Here is an 18699-nt window from a genome sequence, read left to right on the forward strand (position 1 = left end):
TAGCCCATACAAGGTGACAATAACTCAAGTGCGATTAAAATAATGCATAATAAATTTTAAGTTTAGTGTTGAGTGGTTAAACGTTGCGACAACGAGAAATACATACCAACGATCCCAGAAAGTTTAGCTGTTAAATAATTTACATGACAATCGCACGTCATATTCTCTGACAAAAATACACCTAAAGTTTTATGCTGGCTGACTGATTCGATTGATGACGTACCTAGAGAGAGAGTATAATTTATTGAAATGGGCTTATTTTTTTATCTGAATAAGATGGCTTTGGACTTCATTGTATTTACCTTAAGGCCGTTAGTATCAGACCACAATGCAAATTTGGTAAGAGTAGCATTGGCTTGGCATAACATTGTATCAGCATCAGCCGCAGAGAAAAATATACTCGTATCGTCCGCATATATAACAAACCGCACTTGGTTATCGATGTTTACTAGATCATTGATGTAGACGTTAAATAGAAAAGGTCCAAGTATACTTCCCTGCGGTACGCCACAAAGAACACTTTGGAAAGAAGAGAAAAAACCGTCAATAGCTACACACTGTTTCCTATTCGTAGATACGAGTGAAGTAAGGCAAGTGGTACATCGCGGACGCCATATCGACTAAGTTTCATAAGTAGTACTGTATGATTTAGGACATCAAACGCTTTACTAAAATCAATGAACACACCTAAAGTAATCAGCCTTTTTTCTATATTTCGTAATACAATTTCTTTTTGAGATAACAAGGCGGCTTCCGTAGATTTGTCTTTGCGAAAGCCGAACTGATAGTCTGTTAATATAGAATGGTTACAAAAAAAGTGATCGAGGCGCGTAAGAATAATCGTTTCGAGTACCTTAGAGAAGACAGGTAACACGGATATTGGCCTATAGTTACCCTTACAGAAATGTCATATCTTAACTTATACTAAGAAATACAGATATGGATATATAAGGAATTGGGCAGATATGGCCAGATATGCATAGTGAGGCTATATCTGGACTGATAAAGCCATATCTGCCCAATTCTTTATATACCCATATCTGCCCAATTCCTTATATACCCATATCTGCCCAATTCCTTATATACCCATATCTGCCCAATTCCTTATATACCCATATCTGCCCCATTCCTTATATACCCATATCTGCCCAATTCCTTATATACCCATATCTGCCCAATTCCTTATATGCAATATATGAAATTGGGCAGAAAGGGTATAGAATTGGGCAGAAAGGGTATAGAATTGGGCAGAGAGGCCTGGCAAATAGGGTATCCACCCATATATAGCAATTTTCACGCGATGCTCCTTCTAGAATCACATGAAAATTATTTCCATGGGGCAGGTACCCTATTTTCCACAGAAATGGGATCATATAATGCATTTCTATGAATATCCACGAAATACACATTTTACTGCTATCCCACACTGTGAAACGTGCATTTACGTAGTACAGAATATATACCCTTAGCGATCTCAGAGAGCAGCGAAATGTGTACTTAGTAAATATTCATAATAATCCATCTGCAGAAAAGAATTGGGCAGCTGACCCATTTGTCGGGCACACCTCATATATAGTTTGCAAAAAATCACAATATGCAACAAACATAGAACGCAACAAACATTGAACTTTATTTGATATTTTCAAAGCAAAGAGGACGCCCTGGCGCCTATCAAGATAGCAGCCATATTGATGATTGACAATAGTGTGGGATATAAGCGTGATTGAAGATATAATTTTGTTTAAGAGGCATTCACTGGGGAACATGACTGCAACTGTTATTAGATCAATTCAGTTGTGGAACTTTCCTTTACATGTCACGTTCTAAGGGCACACGCTCATCCTATTTTCAAAATTCTGAAATATGCATTTCAGCATGTGTAAATTATTTGGTGCATATGACTTTCTACTTGGATGAAACAACATATCTCCTGCAGGTCTAGGTTTATACGCATTCCTTAAAATATTTACCTTCAATCCACCTGGAAATATCGATATTTTCTGAAAAATTGGGTTCTGTCATATTATGCGACCCTTATTCACATATGAGGCAATTCAAAAATAGGATCCATAATGTCTTGGGTGTGAACGAGTTTCTGAAATTCTGAAGTGACATACCAGAAGTTAGAGTTTGCAATGATTTTTGACGGAAGCGAGTCACATGCAGAGCAAACTCTAAACCGAAACCTTGTGGCTGACCCTAGAAATCAAGGTAAATAAATGGTAAGCCCCAGCATTAACTGCAGGAAGTGAAGATATGTGCCCTCTCTAGATCCACATGAGGCTTAGTAAAAACACCAGTTTCGTTAACCTTAGCTAGTTTTAAAAAATGAAATGATAGGCATGGGGATGGCTCAGCAGACGTTAGATAAGTGTATAAACATCACAACAAGTTCACTAACTAATCAAATCTATTCATTCACTTAGTAATAAAGGCCTAAAGAGCTATGTTGCAACTACAGTTTTAAAGGGAAGCTACGGAGGTTCTTGAAAAAAATGAATTCTAGCGCATTTTTACCCCGTGAACCTGAACACCCAAACCAATTGCCGCGCAAGTATTAAACGCGACAAAACGCGAAAGACAGTTGTTGTATGGGACGTCATCGACGGATCTTTTGGCAGCCCAAGGCTAGGGAGGCGGGGCTTCAGCCCTATTTTGTAATTGTTTTATGGCTCTCCGGCGTGATTTGCAATGAAACAATTGTGATAACTGTTATTTTAAAGGCCAAATGAATGCAATTCAAGTGTTTTTTCCTCAAATGCAGAAGTGTCCCATCTTCCCTTTAAAGAGCCATCATTAATGTCTAACCTAATTGAAACAATTCGCAAACGCAATGGACTTTCAGATATTCATAGTTGAAATTATTCCTTTTTGTTGCCTCGCTTACGAATCAAGCACTGCAATGGATGCAGGAAGTTGTGCGGATAATGGTGCATAAAAGAGCGACATACTGTAAACGATTTATTTTTCGCAGGCTCAATATTTTCCGATTTAGGTGAAAGCTGAAGTTTTAGAATAATTGCGGGTTCTAACTTTTTGCGAAGCGGTGGAATTTCAATATAAATTCCAATGTGTTTACATTTTAGGGGAATTGTTCACGGGACCTATTTTTCACGAATTGTAGGTGATTCGCGAAAATTAGGTTCTCGCTAAAATTAAATCGTTTACAGTAGTCATTTCGGTCCGACCTTACTACCTTGGGAGTGTGACACTGGCGCATACACGCTGCTGAGATAGTGGCCTGATACCGAAACGACCACGCCGCTCTCCTGTGCATCATTATCGGTGCAACTTCTTGATCTCTCTCAATTTTTTTTTTACCAGGCTATGAAAGGCAAAATTTTAGCAATTAATATATGAAGGCTTGTTGCCTTCTCACAAATTTTATTAATCAGCTTTTAAGGGAACATGGGGCAATTGTATATTGGAGAAACACTTGAATGTGTTCATTTGGCCTTTAAAATAACAGATACCACAATTATGGCTCAATCCGACGTGCTGTGGAGCCATAAAACCTGGGGGTGGGCATTTGATCGATTACCCTATCGATTAATCGATTAATACTTTAATCGCGAATAATTTTTAACCCGTTATTCGGTAATATTTTAACGAACCAAAATAAAGCAAAAAGTAAACGCTTTCACCACGCAAACGTGGACGAGAACACGTCTATGAAGGGCAAACTTTATGTCAAAATTTAGCCTAACTGACAAGGTGCAGAGTGTTACACGTCTCCCGACCACTTCAATAGCATTTCAGTGCCCGTTTAGCGCAGCAGAGAGAGACTATAGTGTGAACAATCAAATGAGGTCGCTCTTGCCGGATAACATCAGCGAACTTTTTACCTCATGCCACTGGAGTAATGACGTGCGAGTGCCTCCGAACTGTTCTTAACCACATGAAAGTTGATTCATAATGAAACTTGTCTAGTAGGCCCTTTACCTCATGTTCAGCAAAGGCAGAAACAGAAAACAAATAAAACATTTTGACTTTTTAAAAATATTATGCATGGAAATTAACGAGGCCGATTAATATATTAGTTAATCGAATAAAGGTGTCGATTAACCGGTTTAAAACTCTTAATCGACGCCCAGCCCTAATAAAACCACTTCCAAACTGGGGCCGACGCCCCGTCTCCCTAGCCTTGGGCACGCAGCTAAAGCTCCGCAATGACGTGGCAACAATGAATGCTTATATTTTCTCGCATTTAACAATACTTGTGCAGTAAATGGTTATGGCATTTGGGTTCACGGCATAGAAACACTAGAATTCACCTAATTTTTTTTTCAAGTACCTCCATCGCTTCACTTCAACAATGGCTCTTCTAAAACTGCAGTTTGCAACATAAAATAAAAAGTTAAAAGAAGGGCTAAAACAGATTTGCTGGTATGTGTTTTTTTTTTTTTAAGAGTACAGCACTGCTGTTAAAATATGTCGTTGGGGCACTGGTGCAACATACAGCATCCATGGAAAATTCCACAAGTGAGATGACCTAATAGCTTACCGCGGTACTGCTGTAGCTGAAAGTAGGGAGTTGCGGCAGTTATTCATTCACCAGTGGAAACTTCGTCAAGACCAGGCGACACTTGTTGCTGCTTCTTCATCTCTGACCTTAGTTCTGATAGTTTCGTCCCCATTGAAAGAAGAATGACCTTTTCAGAATATTCCCATCCTTTCTTCTGTGCGACATCCTTTGTGTACGCTGCAAAGGAGACAAGCAATAATCAGCACATATACGTAATTGCCTAAAACCTAAAACTGTGACATATACTTCTCTGACATATACGTGTTATAATCGGTGTGGATTTTATACATGCGACGCCTGTTCAAAAAGAAATCTGACATCTGTCGGCGACATTCTATCAGAACCACAGTTACGTACGAACGGAAATGCTATATTTACCAATGTAGCCAACAAATAAAATAAAATCACAAAATAACATTTAATTTGCAAAAATTCAATAAAATCAAATAACAAGGCTGAAAATAGAAAATAAAATAAAAAAAAAAACATGATGTCACTGATGACATCATGGAGCTGGTCCCCGCCCTAATTACGTCCACAAATACTGAGCAGAGTTTCATAAACAATTATTGTTAATTGAAAAAGCGCTTTGTTCATGATCGAGGGGTCCCAGGTTGGAACCTTGCTGTCACCATTGTTTGTAATTGTTTTGTTGTTGCTGATTTCCGGATAAAAATGCATTACAGTTTTTGTGATTGGTTTGGCAAGGATATAATTAAAAATGCCACTTCGGAACCAAGCAGAAATCAGGAGTGTTGACTCATGCTGATGCTACACAAAGCAGACGATGAGAATGCAGCAACTTACCCAATATGGCAGCAATCCCACCAAAATGGAGCGGCGGCCGTTGCTCGGAGGGTCTGTGCATGCCCTTTGCCTTGTTTCCCTTGACAGAACAAACCAGCAGTGCCTGCTGCGTGTATACAGCGGTCAGCAGGCTACGGGCAGTGGCTGTCGCCGTCTTGCATGTTGTCTCGATGTTCCACAGTGAACCTTGCTCGACGAAGATTGAGGAGCCTGGCTGTAGCTCGACAACCTGCAATAGCGAAAAATGAAAATAAACCAGAATATACATTTTATCGCAGAAACGTTCCGCAGCAAAACAAGGTGCAAAAGGACGAAAGGAGACAGTAGCACTGGATGCAAAAGAGGGCATAAAGAAGATGGCAATTGGAAGGCAGACTTCCCAAAAGACGTGCATGCCAACATTTCCCCAACCAGGGTGCCTAGCAAATTATTTTATTTTTAAATTCCCTGACTTCTCCAGGTTTTCCCTGACAATCCCAGGTGAAATTCTTGACCACTCTAGACCACTTAATCTCCAAAGCCGCTACAACTGCCACGTCATGGCACGGATAGTATGGGACGGTTGACGGTCCAGCGTTCATCTCCATATTGCCGACGGGTGTCCAGTCAGGATACATTGAAATACAAACAGCGGAGGGGGTGACTCTTGGTGCTTGCTGGGTCACGTGGGGCAGCATGTTGCCTGGCAACTTTCCAGAACATGAAGTCGGAGCGGGGGAGCGTTCACTACCCACAGCATACTCTGCGAGTTCCCAGGCGACCTCCGAGAAGCCCAGAATGTTTTCAAAACCGCGAAACACTTGTTTGTATTTCATTATATCCTGACTGCACACGGAGCGAGATTAGCAGAATAAGGGCAGATAACAGCATGGTTACAGTAATTGGTCATGTTACCTGTCTTTCACAAATCTACCCGTATGGCTAACATCGGCTGCAACACATTTTACTGATTATTCTGAGGTTGACGATTATTTTCCTTAATTGTTGCTGGGTCGATAAACTCATCGAGGATGTATTAACACTTCCCTTACGAAGAGAAAAATGACTATTCTGTGGCTTTTGTTGGGTGAAACGACACCTGCCAACAAACTGCCGCCGACGTTCCGGGCTGCTTTTGCCGATCGCAACTTACAATTGAAATCTAACGACCTGACGTCACCGTCAGACCCACTGCTGCTATCTTATTCCAAGAAACTGACAGAAGATTCAACAGAGTTGCAAGATCTGCCATGCTTGCGAGTGCGTGGCCCTGGCTGTCATCAACGTCGGCGTGCCATCGGTTTTACAATGGGCTTAAAAATTGCTGCCATGCGGAAAGACGAACAATCAGAATAGAAACTGAAAGTAGAGTCTCCAAACCGCCTACCGACTACGCAATGTGCCCGGGAAGCTCCACGGAAGCTTTGTAATCGGTCTCCGTACCCGTTGATCTCCGTTCTATGGGCGCGGTAAGAGTTAATTGCCATATGTTTTAAGTATACTAAGCTGGAAGTCAGCACAGCATGTGCACTTACGCCTGCATCTTATGTTGTTGTCGCACTTCGCCTTTAGAGATAACCACTGTGCGAAGTTCAATGTTACCATTATTTTAGCAAGGCCAGAAAAATAACGTTAACAGAAAACATGGTGAATTGCTTGTTACGAAAGGGACTAAAAACAGAATTTTTACCGAATACTTAAATAGGCCTGTGGCTGTTTCTTTTGTGGCCCAACGTCTAAGGAATTGTAGAAATGGTGTTCCATCGGCCGTGTCTCCTGACTGTTCTTTGTCCAGATCACCTTGCCTTGCATGTTATTCATCTGTCTTAAATATTTCCTTTTAAATAAACTAATTTTGTTCTTTATTCGTGTATATTTCATCATTTTTATGCGGCCGTCGACGAACACCATGCCATTGATGGGGAGGGTACTATTGTCGCCACCAGATTCTATCCCGAAATTAGCGCGATTTTTACCTACATATGCAGTTTCCAAAGAGAAGTCCTGAACATCAGTGCACATGTCATTGCAGTAAGCACAGGAACAAAGTAGCAATCAAAAAGCAAAAACCTACTGCTCTCAGCTTTGGCCATTCGCACAACTTAATTAAGACACTGAATATTGTTTGCTCGTTGAAAATGCAGGATTCTGCTTTCGTGCTGTGAATTTTTTGCCGTTCAAGTGCTATGCAAACATCTGAAAGGCAAAGTATTTGAAATGTTAAAGCAGTGTCCTGCATCTTGACCAAGCAAACAATACCTGATGTTTTACTCTTACATTTCACATAGCAAGCGCGAACGGCCTGGTCCAAGTGCAGTCGGCCTTCACTTCACAAGTGCTACTTTTTTTCTGCAGTTACTGCAATGACGTGTAGTGGCGTTCAAAACTCCTCGCTTGAAGCGTCATATGGGCAGAAAGAGAACAAGCTGCTAGCAACATAGTATGTGGTGGCCAACAGCATACCACTCACTACCAGAGCGGCGAAAGTGGCATGGCGTTTGTTGCACCTGCGGCGAAAATGACACAACATAAGAGAATGTACAAAACGAGGTAAGGCAATCTGGACAGAGAGCAGCCATGATTCGGGGACGACGGAACACCGTTTCTGAAATTCCCCAGGAACGAGAACTGAAAGCATCTATTCAAGTATATGGGAAATAAAGCAAACTCCTCATCGCAAACAAATTAGCAATATTTAAAGAGATGCTGAGCAGCAATTTGAATTTCACAAAACAAGGCAGGAGCGACAGGCGGGGCACTACAAACCCCAAAACTTCATTCGTATAGCGATATTTGGAATGGAAGGCTCTATTTTTTAAAAAGAAGCGCGTGATCGAACAAGGCCAATAATACTTGTCGCGTCGAGATTCTCATCCCCTCTCCTCTTTACCGTAAATATTGCTAGAATTAAATTCCTGTTTCATGAAAAAATCATCTTATGACATGGTTGTCCTAACCAGACTGTTTAAAACATGTTTTTTGAGGCTGAAGTGGCCTATTAAGCCTTTTCTGAAAGTTCAGGGAGGATTAAAATAAAAATCACACTATAATCACATTGGTATCACTCCAGCTGTAGAGCAGTTGAGTCGAGGCCGGACCATAGAAAGCAGCAGAAGCATGTTCGGCCGCCCTGCTGGGTCCACGTGCAGCACTCCTCGCTTGTGGGGCTCTTGTAGCTGGCTGCTCACTGCTCCTTTCCACGGGGGGAACACTCTGACTGAGCAGTTGCATGGAGGCTGGACGACCGAAAGCAGCCGGAGTATGTTCGGCCTCCTTGCTGGGTCCACGTGCAGCGCTCCTCGCTTGTGGGGCTCTTGTAGCTGGCTGCTCAATGTTCCTTTCCGCGGGGGAAACACGCTGAATGTTACAGTGGGCAGGGAAGGCCCTCGTGTTCTCGAGAGTTGCTCTACAGATTGCTCCAGAACTCCCAGGAACAGCAAGATGCAGTCCAGAGGATGAAGCCGTCACCTCCCCTTTCGCAGCACCTGCACCAAGCCCGTCATGACATGGGGTCTCGCGTTTCTCGGTGTCACTTGCGACCTCGTACTCCTGTAGCACAAGGTTCTTGCCGCAGGTCTGGCAGTGCAAGTGCTTGAGCAGCTTTTCTGCTGTTTTTAGGTAGCCGTCCAGCTCTGGATGCAGTCAGAAAAGACATATAGCCATGAACATTCTACTGTCTTGATCTCCTGTAACATGATCGTCGTTGACCCGACAGCACTGTTCACTTAGGGTTCTTCGTTTCTGGGTTTTATATATTCCAAACATCGGGCGGTAAGAATCGGTCGCGTTTTTAGGGTGATGATCGAGAAGAAATTGGGTTTTTGCGAGAACAGTTCTGGAATTCGGGTGATAAAGTCAACAGAGTATATGATATTGCGATGAGCATGATATCTTTCCACCTTCCGAGCCATTCCGAAGTGAATATTTGGTGAGGTCATGGCTAAGGTTTATAACCATCTAACAGGCGACTCAGGAAACGCCTTCGAAACAGATCCAAAATTGGTCCTATATTGTATGAATTCAGCTGATTTGAAGGATGCTTTGTGGAGAGAAATAGGATTTAGCCCGATTTTCACAAGCCCTGTTGAGGGGGAGGGGGGGGGAGGGGGGCAGAACACAGGTAATATCTGGTTTTCTCCGAAAACAAAAAACCCTACACATATTTTGTATGAAAAGGAGTATATGGTGGGATGCAGCCTATGCGTTTTCCCTTTCTTTTGATGCTGTGCCATCGCCGCAACTTGTTATTTCCACTGGTGAACAGCGAATTAAACGACAGTCGCTTGGAGAATTCAATTGTCAGGCAGACGCAGTGTAAACAATAGTGTGTAAGTGTAGGGCATTCTATTTGTTTGCACGCTAATAGGAGTGTACAGTTTGCATGAAACCTGTCTAAGGTACTCGAGCGATGCACTTTGTACTGCGCGTGCAACATCTGCCGCTGTGTGCTGGGCTTGAAACAACGTGCCCCTGAGCATGCGCAATCATTGTGCAGCGCTTGGCAGGTGCAAATGTTAGCACAGACCCTTCTGCAGACTCTGCCGGCCACCAGAGGAGCGCTTGGTGTCGCAAAGCTGGGAAATCAAGGCGCCCAATCTGGCGACCCGTTTCCACAATGGTGCGGCGCCGGCGGCGCATGCATTGTTGCCACGCCGAGTCCATAGATTTCGCAGCCTGGCGGCAATAAGCACTCCTCTGTCGGCAGGTGGAGTCTGCAGAAGAGTCTGCGGTAACATTCGCACCTGTCAAGTGCTGCACAGCGGCTGTGGATGCTCAATTGCTCACTATCTCGGGCCTAGCGCGCCCTGGCAGATGTCGCACGCGCTATACAGAGCACGCCACTAGAGGGCTATAGACAGGTTTTGCGCAGACTGTGCATTCCTGTTACTGCACAAACAAATAGATTGTCATACACTACATTACACTTTTTACACAAAGCATGTGCCTTACGATTTAATTCTGTGCCTGAATTCTACGAGAACTGTCGGGCTCCTCACCCATGGAAAGAACAAATCGCAGCGGTGGCACAGCAACAAAACAAAGAGAAAGAACCACGAGACGACGAGACGTCAAGAAAAACCATGCAAGGGGCGTGGGGGACCGAATGGACGATAGATGCAGGGTATTTTGTGTTGGGCGGCTGCTTCTGCCATCGAGGTCGCGCATGCTCAATTACGGTACTCAGTTTAGTTTTGGCTCTGAAAGGCGCCAAAAATCCTTAGGTGCAGGCTTGGTGCAGATTAATGTAGCAGGATGTAGCAAGGTTAGCCCCTTGGCGCAGTTTAGTGCAATTACTGCAGCAATCACATCACTGCACTCTATAAAACGGGGAGAGCGTGGGCAGCACAAACCAGTGCAGTAGGTTTGACAGCGTTCTACAATATGGATGAGACGGAATATGCGGAGAGCAAGTTCGTCTGCTTCTTGTGCAGGGGGTAGCGGTGACGTCAGAACGCCGAGCCCGAATTGGCTGAACCCGACCCCCTATCTGAGCGTCGTCTGCTCCTTTGCAACGTCGTCGGCTCGCAAAGTCGTCTGTGTCTGTCTTACCTTTCCTGCGACTTTCGAAAGTCGAGAGGCCAGAGGCCAGGTTTACAAAACGATCTTACGCCAAAAATATGCGTAAGACAAAACTTTAGAACAAATTCGTATTCACGAAACGAAATTTTCGTATGTTTTGCGCAGGTTACAACGAACTTCTACGACAGCTCCGAAGCTGTCTTACGCACTTCTTACGATCAAATGAGCATGGCCGACAGCGTCGCAACGACCAACGGACGTTTATTTTTCTACATGCGCTTCTCACGCGTCCCGACTTCAAGCAGCAAGAAAAAAGTAAAAAGTAGTTGAAACAGACCACAACGAACAAGAACGCTGGATCCACAAACACCCGGGAAAAGCTCCAACAGCCACGATTACAACAAACGCGACCAAGCGAGCTGCGCAGTTAGGCCTAGCAGGCACTCCGCGACTCGGCGACCGTCTGCCCACGACCGGCTGGCGTGCTGAATGGAATATGCCCGCACGACCCTTGTGAACCCTTCCCGTCTTATACTTTGATCGCGGACCTCAATTTCAGATTAAGAGGTCAATCTCTTACTCTTGTCATCTCCTTGTTTTCCGAGGCAGCGGTGACTCCCGCCGGTAAAAAAGCGGTGAATCTCCGACAGACGCAGGAAAGGTAAAGCAGCCATCGCTTTGACTAGCAGACGTAAAGCAGACGTAAACTTTGCCAACCCGCCGACGCCGTTAAAGAGTGAGAAGTCTCGCCGCACACGAAAGGAAGGAAACAGTATTTGGGAGGGAACTTGCGGACACTAACCACCGTCGCCCTCTCAGTTCTTAGCAAACAAACCTCGGCGCCTCGGGACACCTCGCCAGTGAGTCCTTGACTTCCCTCCTTGATGCGCGACTGCTAGTTGCTAGACAAAAACAACGTACCGCTCGAGTTATTTCGTCTGCCCTCTCTGGATCGGCTCCCGAAAGTCGCCGGAAAGGTAAGACAGACGCAGACGACGTTGCAAAGGAGCAGACGACGCTCAGATAGGGGGTCGCGATCAGCTAATCAGGGCTCGGCATTCTGACGTCACCGCTACTTCCTTTCTCATGCGCAGAAGACGAAAATGAGCCCACTTGTGAAGCGTATAGTCTCCAGTTACAGCCTCGTCCCACTAAAGCGACAAACACCGATTTTTGTCCAGCGACACCACAAAGTTCCATGTCGCTGATACTGCCCCACTGTACCGACCAACAACCGCGACAAACGATCGACGACAGACGAGTTCTTTTCCGTCATCGGACTTGAAGCGCAACAAGCAGTCCCACCAAGGAACATCTCTCAAAGACAAACTTATCCTCATCGCCCGCTTGTACCTTCTGTTGCCTCTCTTCCCACCCTTCTACCCTCCCTCCCATTCCTCCCGTGGCTCGCTCCGCCACTCGACCTCAAGGTTGTTCTTCAAGATGTCGAGGTGTACGTTCCTGCATTAGGATGGATACACCAATTATTTGAGGACTGACCAAAGTAAGACCGCTCACCACGATTCAGGGCACGACGTTCCGCAACAAGCCATTCCGGCAAACGAGGGAAAGACTTGTCATCACGTTCTGTAACAATTGGGATGCCGCATTGTCCCCCAAAAAGCGCCTGCCCTCAATCATTCGGATGTGAAGTTATAAACATAATCCGAATCGTGGTGAGCATAATCCGAATGTCGCTCATTGTCGTGGGTCGCTGTCACATGTCGCTCGTTGTCGTGGGTCGCTGTCGTTTGTTGCTGTTTGTCGCTCTAGTGGGATGCAGCTATTAAAGGTACGCTAAAGACTCTTCGGAGATCATCTGTCGATGGCGATAACTCATTCTACGAGCTCCAAGCATCTTAGAAATAAAAAATTATGCTCTTGCGACATCCATTTCTCCACTAAAAATGCAATCAATGTTTCGTGACGACGGGTGCACGTCAGCTGAATTCTGTGCTCCAGATTTCTTGCGCTCAAAAAGGGTGTGGCCCGAACTTTGATCACATTTTTAGTAGGGCCGGGCGTCGATTAAAAGTTTTAACCCGATTAATCGCCACCCTTTCATCGATTAATTAATCGATTAATCGGTCTCGTTAATTTCCATGCATATTATTTTTAAAAAGTCAAAAATTAATATTTGCTTTCTGTTTTTGAATGTGCTGAAGATGAGGTAAAGGGCCTAATACACAAGTTTTATTATGAATCAACCTAGATGCGTAGCTAAGAACAGTTCGAAGCCACTGACACATTATTACTTCAGCAGCCTGAGATAAAAGGTTCGGCTATATTATCCGGCAAGAGCGACCTCCTTTGATTGTCCACACTATAGTCTCTCTCTGCTGCATTAAACGGACACTCAAACCCTATTGTAATGGCCGGGAGACGTGCAACCTTCAGCACCTCGTCAGGAGTTACAAATCTTCCCCCTACAGTTTACTTCAGTCTAAATTCTGACCTAAAGTTTGCCCTTCATAGAGGTGTTCTCGTCCACGTCTGCGTGGTGAAAGCGTTTACTATTTACTTTATTTTAGTTCGTTAAAATATTACCGATTAACCGGTTAAAAAAATTAATCGCAATTAAATCATTAATCGGTATGTTAGTCTATCAAATGGCCAGCCCTAATTTTTAGTAGGGAAATAGGCCTGGCAGAAGCATAATTCTTGGATCTCTAGGAGCCTACAGAATAAGTTATTACCATGACAAACTATCTCAGAAACGTCTTTAGTACACATTTAAAACAGGTACACTTAAAAGGTTGTGCTGGTTGGGTTAACTGTCACACCCAAACTTACTTCGATATTTCTTCAGTTCAACTTTCAATTCTTCACCCTTTCTTTCAAGAGATGCATTTTCTTTCAAGCTTGCCTTCCTGTGCATCTTCGATGTCCGCCAGGAGCTGCATGGCTTGCTGCTTTTTTTGCGATTTTTTCTCTCTAGACACAGAGAGAAAATGTGTAAACATACAACAGGTGCACTGTTTTATGCAGTAAAAATTTGATTATTCTGCAATAAGTGACATTCACTTGACGTCACTCGCTAGGTTCGCTGGCATCGCCCACCATGGTCGCCATCTTCAAGGTCTCTTGCTAGCGCGAATGCCATCTGGCCGGACCTTTTGAGCATGGTTTAGCAGTATTTTACAATTTTAAAGGGTCTTTTTGACCGAAACTAGGGGTTATTCTTATACTTTGGTACTTTTGAAGCGCCGTGGGAGTATGGTTTGTGTGCTTTAGTTCGTTTTTGTCGCTATCGGACTCGTTTACCGCCGCCGCGTTGCTCCCTCGACTCCATGAAGCGCTCCGTGTCGCCCGCCGTGCCGACGGCGGTAGCTCTTGCACGAACTAATTTTTCTACTTTGGTGCTTTTGTAGCACGGTGTGATTTCTTTGTTTTGTTTTGCTAGTTTCTTTATTGTTTTTCTCTAGCGGATTTTCTGTACTACGGCCGTGTAACCGTGTTGCTCCATCGCCGCTGTGTCGTACATACGTCGTGCCTTCGGTGTTCGTTCCTGTGCAGAAACATACCGTGCGGCTCACAGAGTGCGCAGCTTATGAAAAATGCGGCGCATTTTTCATTAGCCCAAGCGATTTAAAAACCGCATGTAAGCGATTTGGCGAGCAGGAAGACAAGCGACGGCGACCCGCTTCGCTGTCACTCGGTCACCCGCGCCACGAGGCAAACCGCATGAAAGCGACGGGAGCACACGACCAAGGCGATGAGCGCCAAGTTTTTTAGAAATCCCAAAACCGAGCTACGCGACGAGTGACAGTGAAGGGTGAACCGCATGTAAGCGATTTAGCGAGCGATGGCGACGGGAGTCGGCGACGAGCGACGGAGATTTCTCGCGGTCGGTCGTCGCGTCACTCGGTTTTTGGATTCCAAGAAAGGGTCGCTTATCGCCTTGGCCGCTTGCTCCCGTCACTTTCATGCGGTTTGCCACGTCGCGCGAGTGACCGAGCGACAGCGAAGCGGGTCGTCGTCGCTGTCTCGTCCCGTCGCTCGCCAAATTGCTTACATGCGGTTGTCTTTACACAACGGTACTCGGCGGCAACAAGGAAAACGGCCCGCCGCCGAGATCAACTTTTCTTCTCTCTTCTGTTCAACGAAGCTTCAACGATATGAAATTAGCACACACTAGCAGCGGACGACCGCGCAGCACCCAAGCCAGTCAAACCGCGACCTCGAAGATGGCGGATCGACGGTGGCGCTCCCTGGCAAAATCGAACCTGCAGGCTCAGTGAATACCACCTATATGGGTCTTCATGCTCACAACATTTAATAATGTGTGGTTGAAACCGCAGATAGCCATATCATCACTGATGTGTGTGTGTGTGTTTGTTTGTGTGTGCGTGTGTGTGCGCGCGCGCCTGCGTGAAAAAATTTTTTTTTTTTTTGTCTAGACTAGTTTTTATAAGAACTAAAATAGTCCTCATAGCGCCGTCCGGTTGGAGAAAGCGGCACAATATGTGTATGGGCGCACGCCTTTCCCTCCTCACCTGCACACCGAACGGCACCACAAACTTTTAAGTGCAATAAAGTACTATCGCTATCACTATCACTGCATCGTCTTCCCTTCACCAACACAGTCTAACAAAGAGATAATACCAGCAGGGATTTGTAAAGCATTATTTCAAGAACTCATTTCGAGGTTAAATGCAAATCGAGTTAAAGGGATGCTGAACCGAAATGTGGATTCCACAAAACACGGCGACAAAAGCGTGCAACGGGATGCTACAAACACCAAAACATCACTCGTACAGCAATATTTCGAACGGATGACCGTATTTTTCAAGAAAAGGAGGAACATTTGACAGATATGCTGACGTCTTGTAGAGTCGAGAAGGAAAGAGAACAGCCTCGCGTCTCCTCTGCCTCGCCGCCTTGCGGGGGCAAAGCGAAGGAAGGAGGAAACGAGATATGGTTCACGTCCCGCGCCTCGTTCATTCTCGACCACTTTTTCCAAAAATATGGCCGTCCATTCGAGAAATCGCCTTACGAGTAGTGTTGTAGGGATTGCAGCGCCCGCCTACATCTCCTGCATTTTTTTTTTTTTTTAAATTCAAATTTTGGTTGATTATCCCTTTAAAGCTGCTCAATGTAAAAGAAATTGTGACATACATTTTTTTTGGACTCCATCGTGCCCAATTTGTTGTCTTCGGCAATCATCTCTTCCATCGTTCGGATGAGCTGATGTTTGTCCTCTGAAATGCACGAGACGGAAAAATATGTGGGGTGTCCCAGACGACTTGCACCAAACTTTAAAAAAAAAAAAGAAATCGCGCGCTCTGCAGGAGTGAAACCTGATGTTGTTAGCATGGGATATAGAAATGTGCACAGACTTTTTTTTAGGAATTTACTACGGTTGATCGAATGCCGTTTTGTCGAAGCATGTTTTAGAGAACGGGCACCTTTTATCGAAGCACGGTTTAGAGAAAGCAGAGCCTCAGTTTAGAGAAATGTTGTTTATCGAAAAAGGGACGCTATTTAAAAAAGGCTTTTCTACTTCGCGCGTACATCACTGGTGCGCGTGCTAACCCAAGCCGAGCCAAGCCCCCCCCCCCCGCTGCGCGGCGGCTCATCTCTAAACTGGGTTTCTCTATAAAGGAATTCGATAAACTGTGGTCGGTAAAACGGCGTTCACTAAAACGAGCTTGTGTAAACCACATGCCTCCGTTTTTTTAGTGCTTCTGGTTAGTTAGGTATTAAGACTAAATAGCTAGGCCGATGCGCACCTTCTGCCAGGAAGAAGGTCCTCCCCCAAGCCCATTCAGCCTTGCGCTCTTCCCTTCTCTTCCGAAAGGAGCGGCTCCAAGCTAGTCCCCGCCAAAAGGAGGCCGCCTCTTCTCGTTTCGGTGGAAGGAAGAAATCAGGCGCAGTTTTTTCCTCTCTGCTTGTTGGTCGACCCTTGAAATTGCGCTAAAGAGGTTCCTCAGATTGTACGTGTCGCAGATACGTCGCGAAGACCGAACCGACGATGAAGCCTCTACGGCACACGGCCTCGGCGGCACATGCCGCCCGACCCGTGGCGCGCTTTTGGAAGATTAGGCCTACCGACAACTACGGCCCGCGGTGCTACTCCGGTGACGGAGCCCCAACAAGCACGGCAGCCTAACCACCAAATAAGTGTAGTACACGCCAGCAGGTATAAAATCGGTCCGCGTACACATTTCTCGAACTAGTAGCAGCAAGCACTTGATAACACGAACAAAGCAAAACCGCCGGACCTCCTCCAGACTTACCCGATTTAGCGATGAGCTTGGCTTTGAAAAGTCCTTTGTCGCGCCATCGGACTTGCACTTCTGAGCCTTCGCGAGGATCTCGATCCAAGTGACTAACGATGCAGCTCATTTTCATAACGTCGTACGCCCTTTCATTTTCAAAGTATACGAGACCGTGCTCCACCATTCTGAAGTTGAAGAAAGCCCGCTGTTCATACCAGACAGCCACCGTTGCCAAATCCAAACGGCCAAACCACGGTTTAATGGATGGATGGACGGGTAATAGCGGCGGCAAACGGCTCTGAGCGGCGGGAGTGGCGGCAGCGGCGGCTCCAACGAGGTAGAGGGTGGCTCCAACGAGGTAGAGGGGCTTAGAGCGATAAACCGGGGTTCCGGTCTGCACTCGAAAGTGACCCCCATAAGGAGGCTGCCATTGTACGCAAATTTGACCACACGTCACATGACAAAACCAAATACGCGACGTCACAGGAAAGATGGCAGCGCCCATGCAGCGGCTGGCCCCAGCGGGGCCGGAGCTTGTCGGATGCTTTGTTGGTTGTCGTTCGTCTCGGCGAGTTGATTTCAGACGCGGAAGCCGTCATATGAGGCCGGTCGAAAGCGAGTTCAGAGTTCAGCGTGGTGTTTGACGTAGGTATAACGTGAAAATACGGAGAAACGGTGTGCATTTCGCTGGTGACCGACCGGGATATTGCCACGGAAGAGACAATCTGACCTACGTTGCTCGGACCTCGGATTGATTCGGATACCGCTAGGATAAAATTTAAGGCGACGTTTCTGTGCTCTCGTTGACCATCGGAACCCTCGAGGTTTGCAGTGAAGCGTGTGCAATATATTTGGATACACAGTTTAGCGACGGGAATTGCGTGAGTCGTGCAAGGCGGTATGCAATCGTGGTGCAGCTTCGATCAAATGACAGAGGGCTCACTTCGGTTGTGCGGCGCACCGGAAGGCTGCCTTGAAGCTGGTAGTTCCCGTGCCATGCTGAATGATGCTGTGCTGCTTACAAATTGTTCCGGCGTAGAAGTGCACTTTCACGGAGCACAGGTGTGCGGCGCACCGAAGAGCTGCCTTCAAGCTGGTAGTTCCTGTGCCATGCTTTAGGTGATGCTGCGCTGCTTCCGAAATTGTTCCGGCGTAGACGTGCACTTTCACGGAGAACAGGTGTTGCAGTTGGCATTGATCCCGCTGGTCTGTCGCACGTTCCGTCAACACAAACGTTTCATCCACACTCGTTACGCGAATTGCAAGCTGTCCGGACATTTCACCGAGCGTGTTACGTACCCAGCTCACGCCGATTTGTGGCAACAGTCTGCAGTGGCTCATTACCAGAAAAGTGGTCCCACATCCATTTCGGTTCAGTTCGTCCACGGCAGTCGCCAAACCCCGATGGAGAGGATTTATTCGGACAGAATGCCACTAAAGCAATGCAGCTTCTTCAGTGGTCAGGATAGATTCTCTTCTGCTAGTTTTGTTATACTGTCACAGATCCTTGTTCCAGTCCTATCTTCTATCAATATTCACTATTCTGGGACACTGCAGGTCATGCTCAGCTGTAATCGTATGTTCTGGTGGAGGTGCTGGGCACTTTACCCGTAGCCCTTCACTCTGTGTGAACCCGGCGGCTCTTCA

At 45.7% G+C, this 18699-nt stretch overlaps 1 protein-coding gene across 1 annotated transcript; it reads right to left on the minus strand.

Moving 5' to 3' along the window:
• Positions 1–2770: 2770 nt before the first annotated feature.
• On the minus strand, positions 2771–13704 carry LOC115318523. The gene is made up of 4 exons (XM_040212085.2): positions 13625–13704; positions 8366–8943; positions 5333–5561; positions 2771–4702 (listed from the first exon to the last, which is right to left on the minus strand). The coding sequence occupies exons 2-4, from the start codon at positions 8540–8542 to the stop codon at positions 4548–4550; spliced, it is 561 nt and encodes a 186-aa protein (XP_040068019.1). The 5' UTR covers positions 8543–8943; positions 13625–13704; the 3' UTR covers positions 2771–4547.
• Between the last annotated feature and the right edge of the window lie 4995 nt (positions 13705–18699).

The sequence above is a fragment of the Ixodes scapularis genome, unplaced genomic scaffold (assembly GCF_016920785.2).
Source record: "Ixodes scapularis isolate PalLabHiFi unplaced genomic scaffold, ASM1692078v2 PGA_scaffold24__2_contigs__length_7659602, whole genome shotgun sequence".
Classification (NCBI taxonomy): domain Eukaryota; kingdom Metazoa; phylum Arthropoda; class Arachnida; order Ixodida; family Ixodidae; genus Ixodes; species Ixodes scapularis.

What these genes read in the sequence shown, in the direction of transcription:
- LOC115318523 (XM_040212085.2), bottom strand. Translation starts at nt 8,542, where the DNA reads ATGCAACTGCTCAGTCAGAGTGTTCCCCCCGTGGAAAGGAGCAGTGAG. An exon ending in ACAGCTGGAGTGATACCAAT is followed by an intron (nt 5,562 to 8,365) that starts GTGATTATAGTG and finishes TCGCTATTGCAG; the next exon opens with GTTGTCGAGCTACAGCCAGG. An exon ending in TGGGATTGCTGCCATATTGG is followed by an intron (nt 4,703 to 5,332) that starts GTAAGTTGCTGC and finishes TCTCCTTTGCAG; the next exon opens with CGTACACAAAGGATGTCGCA.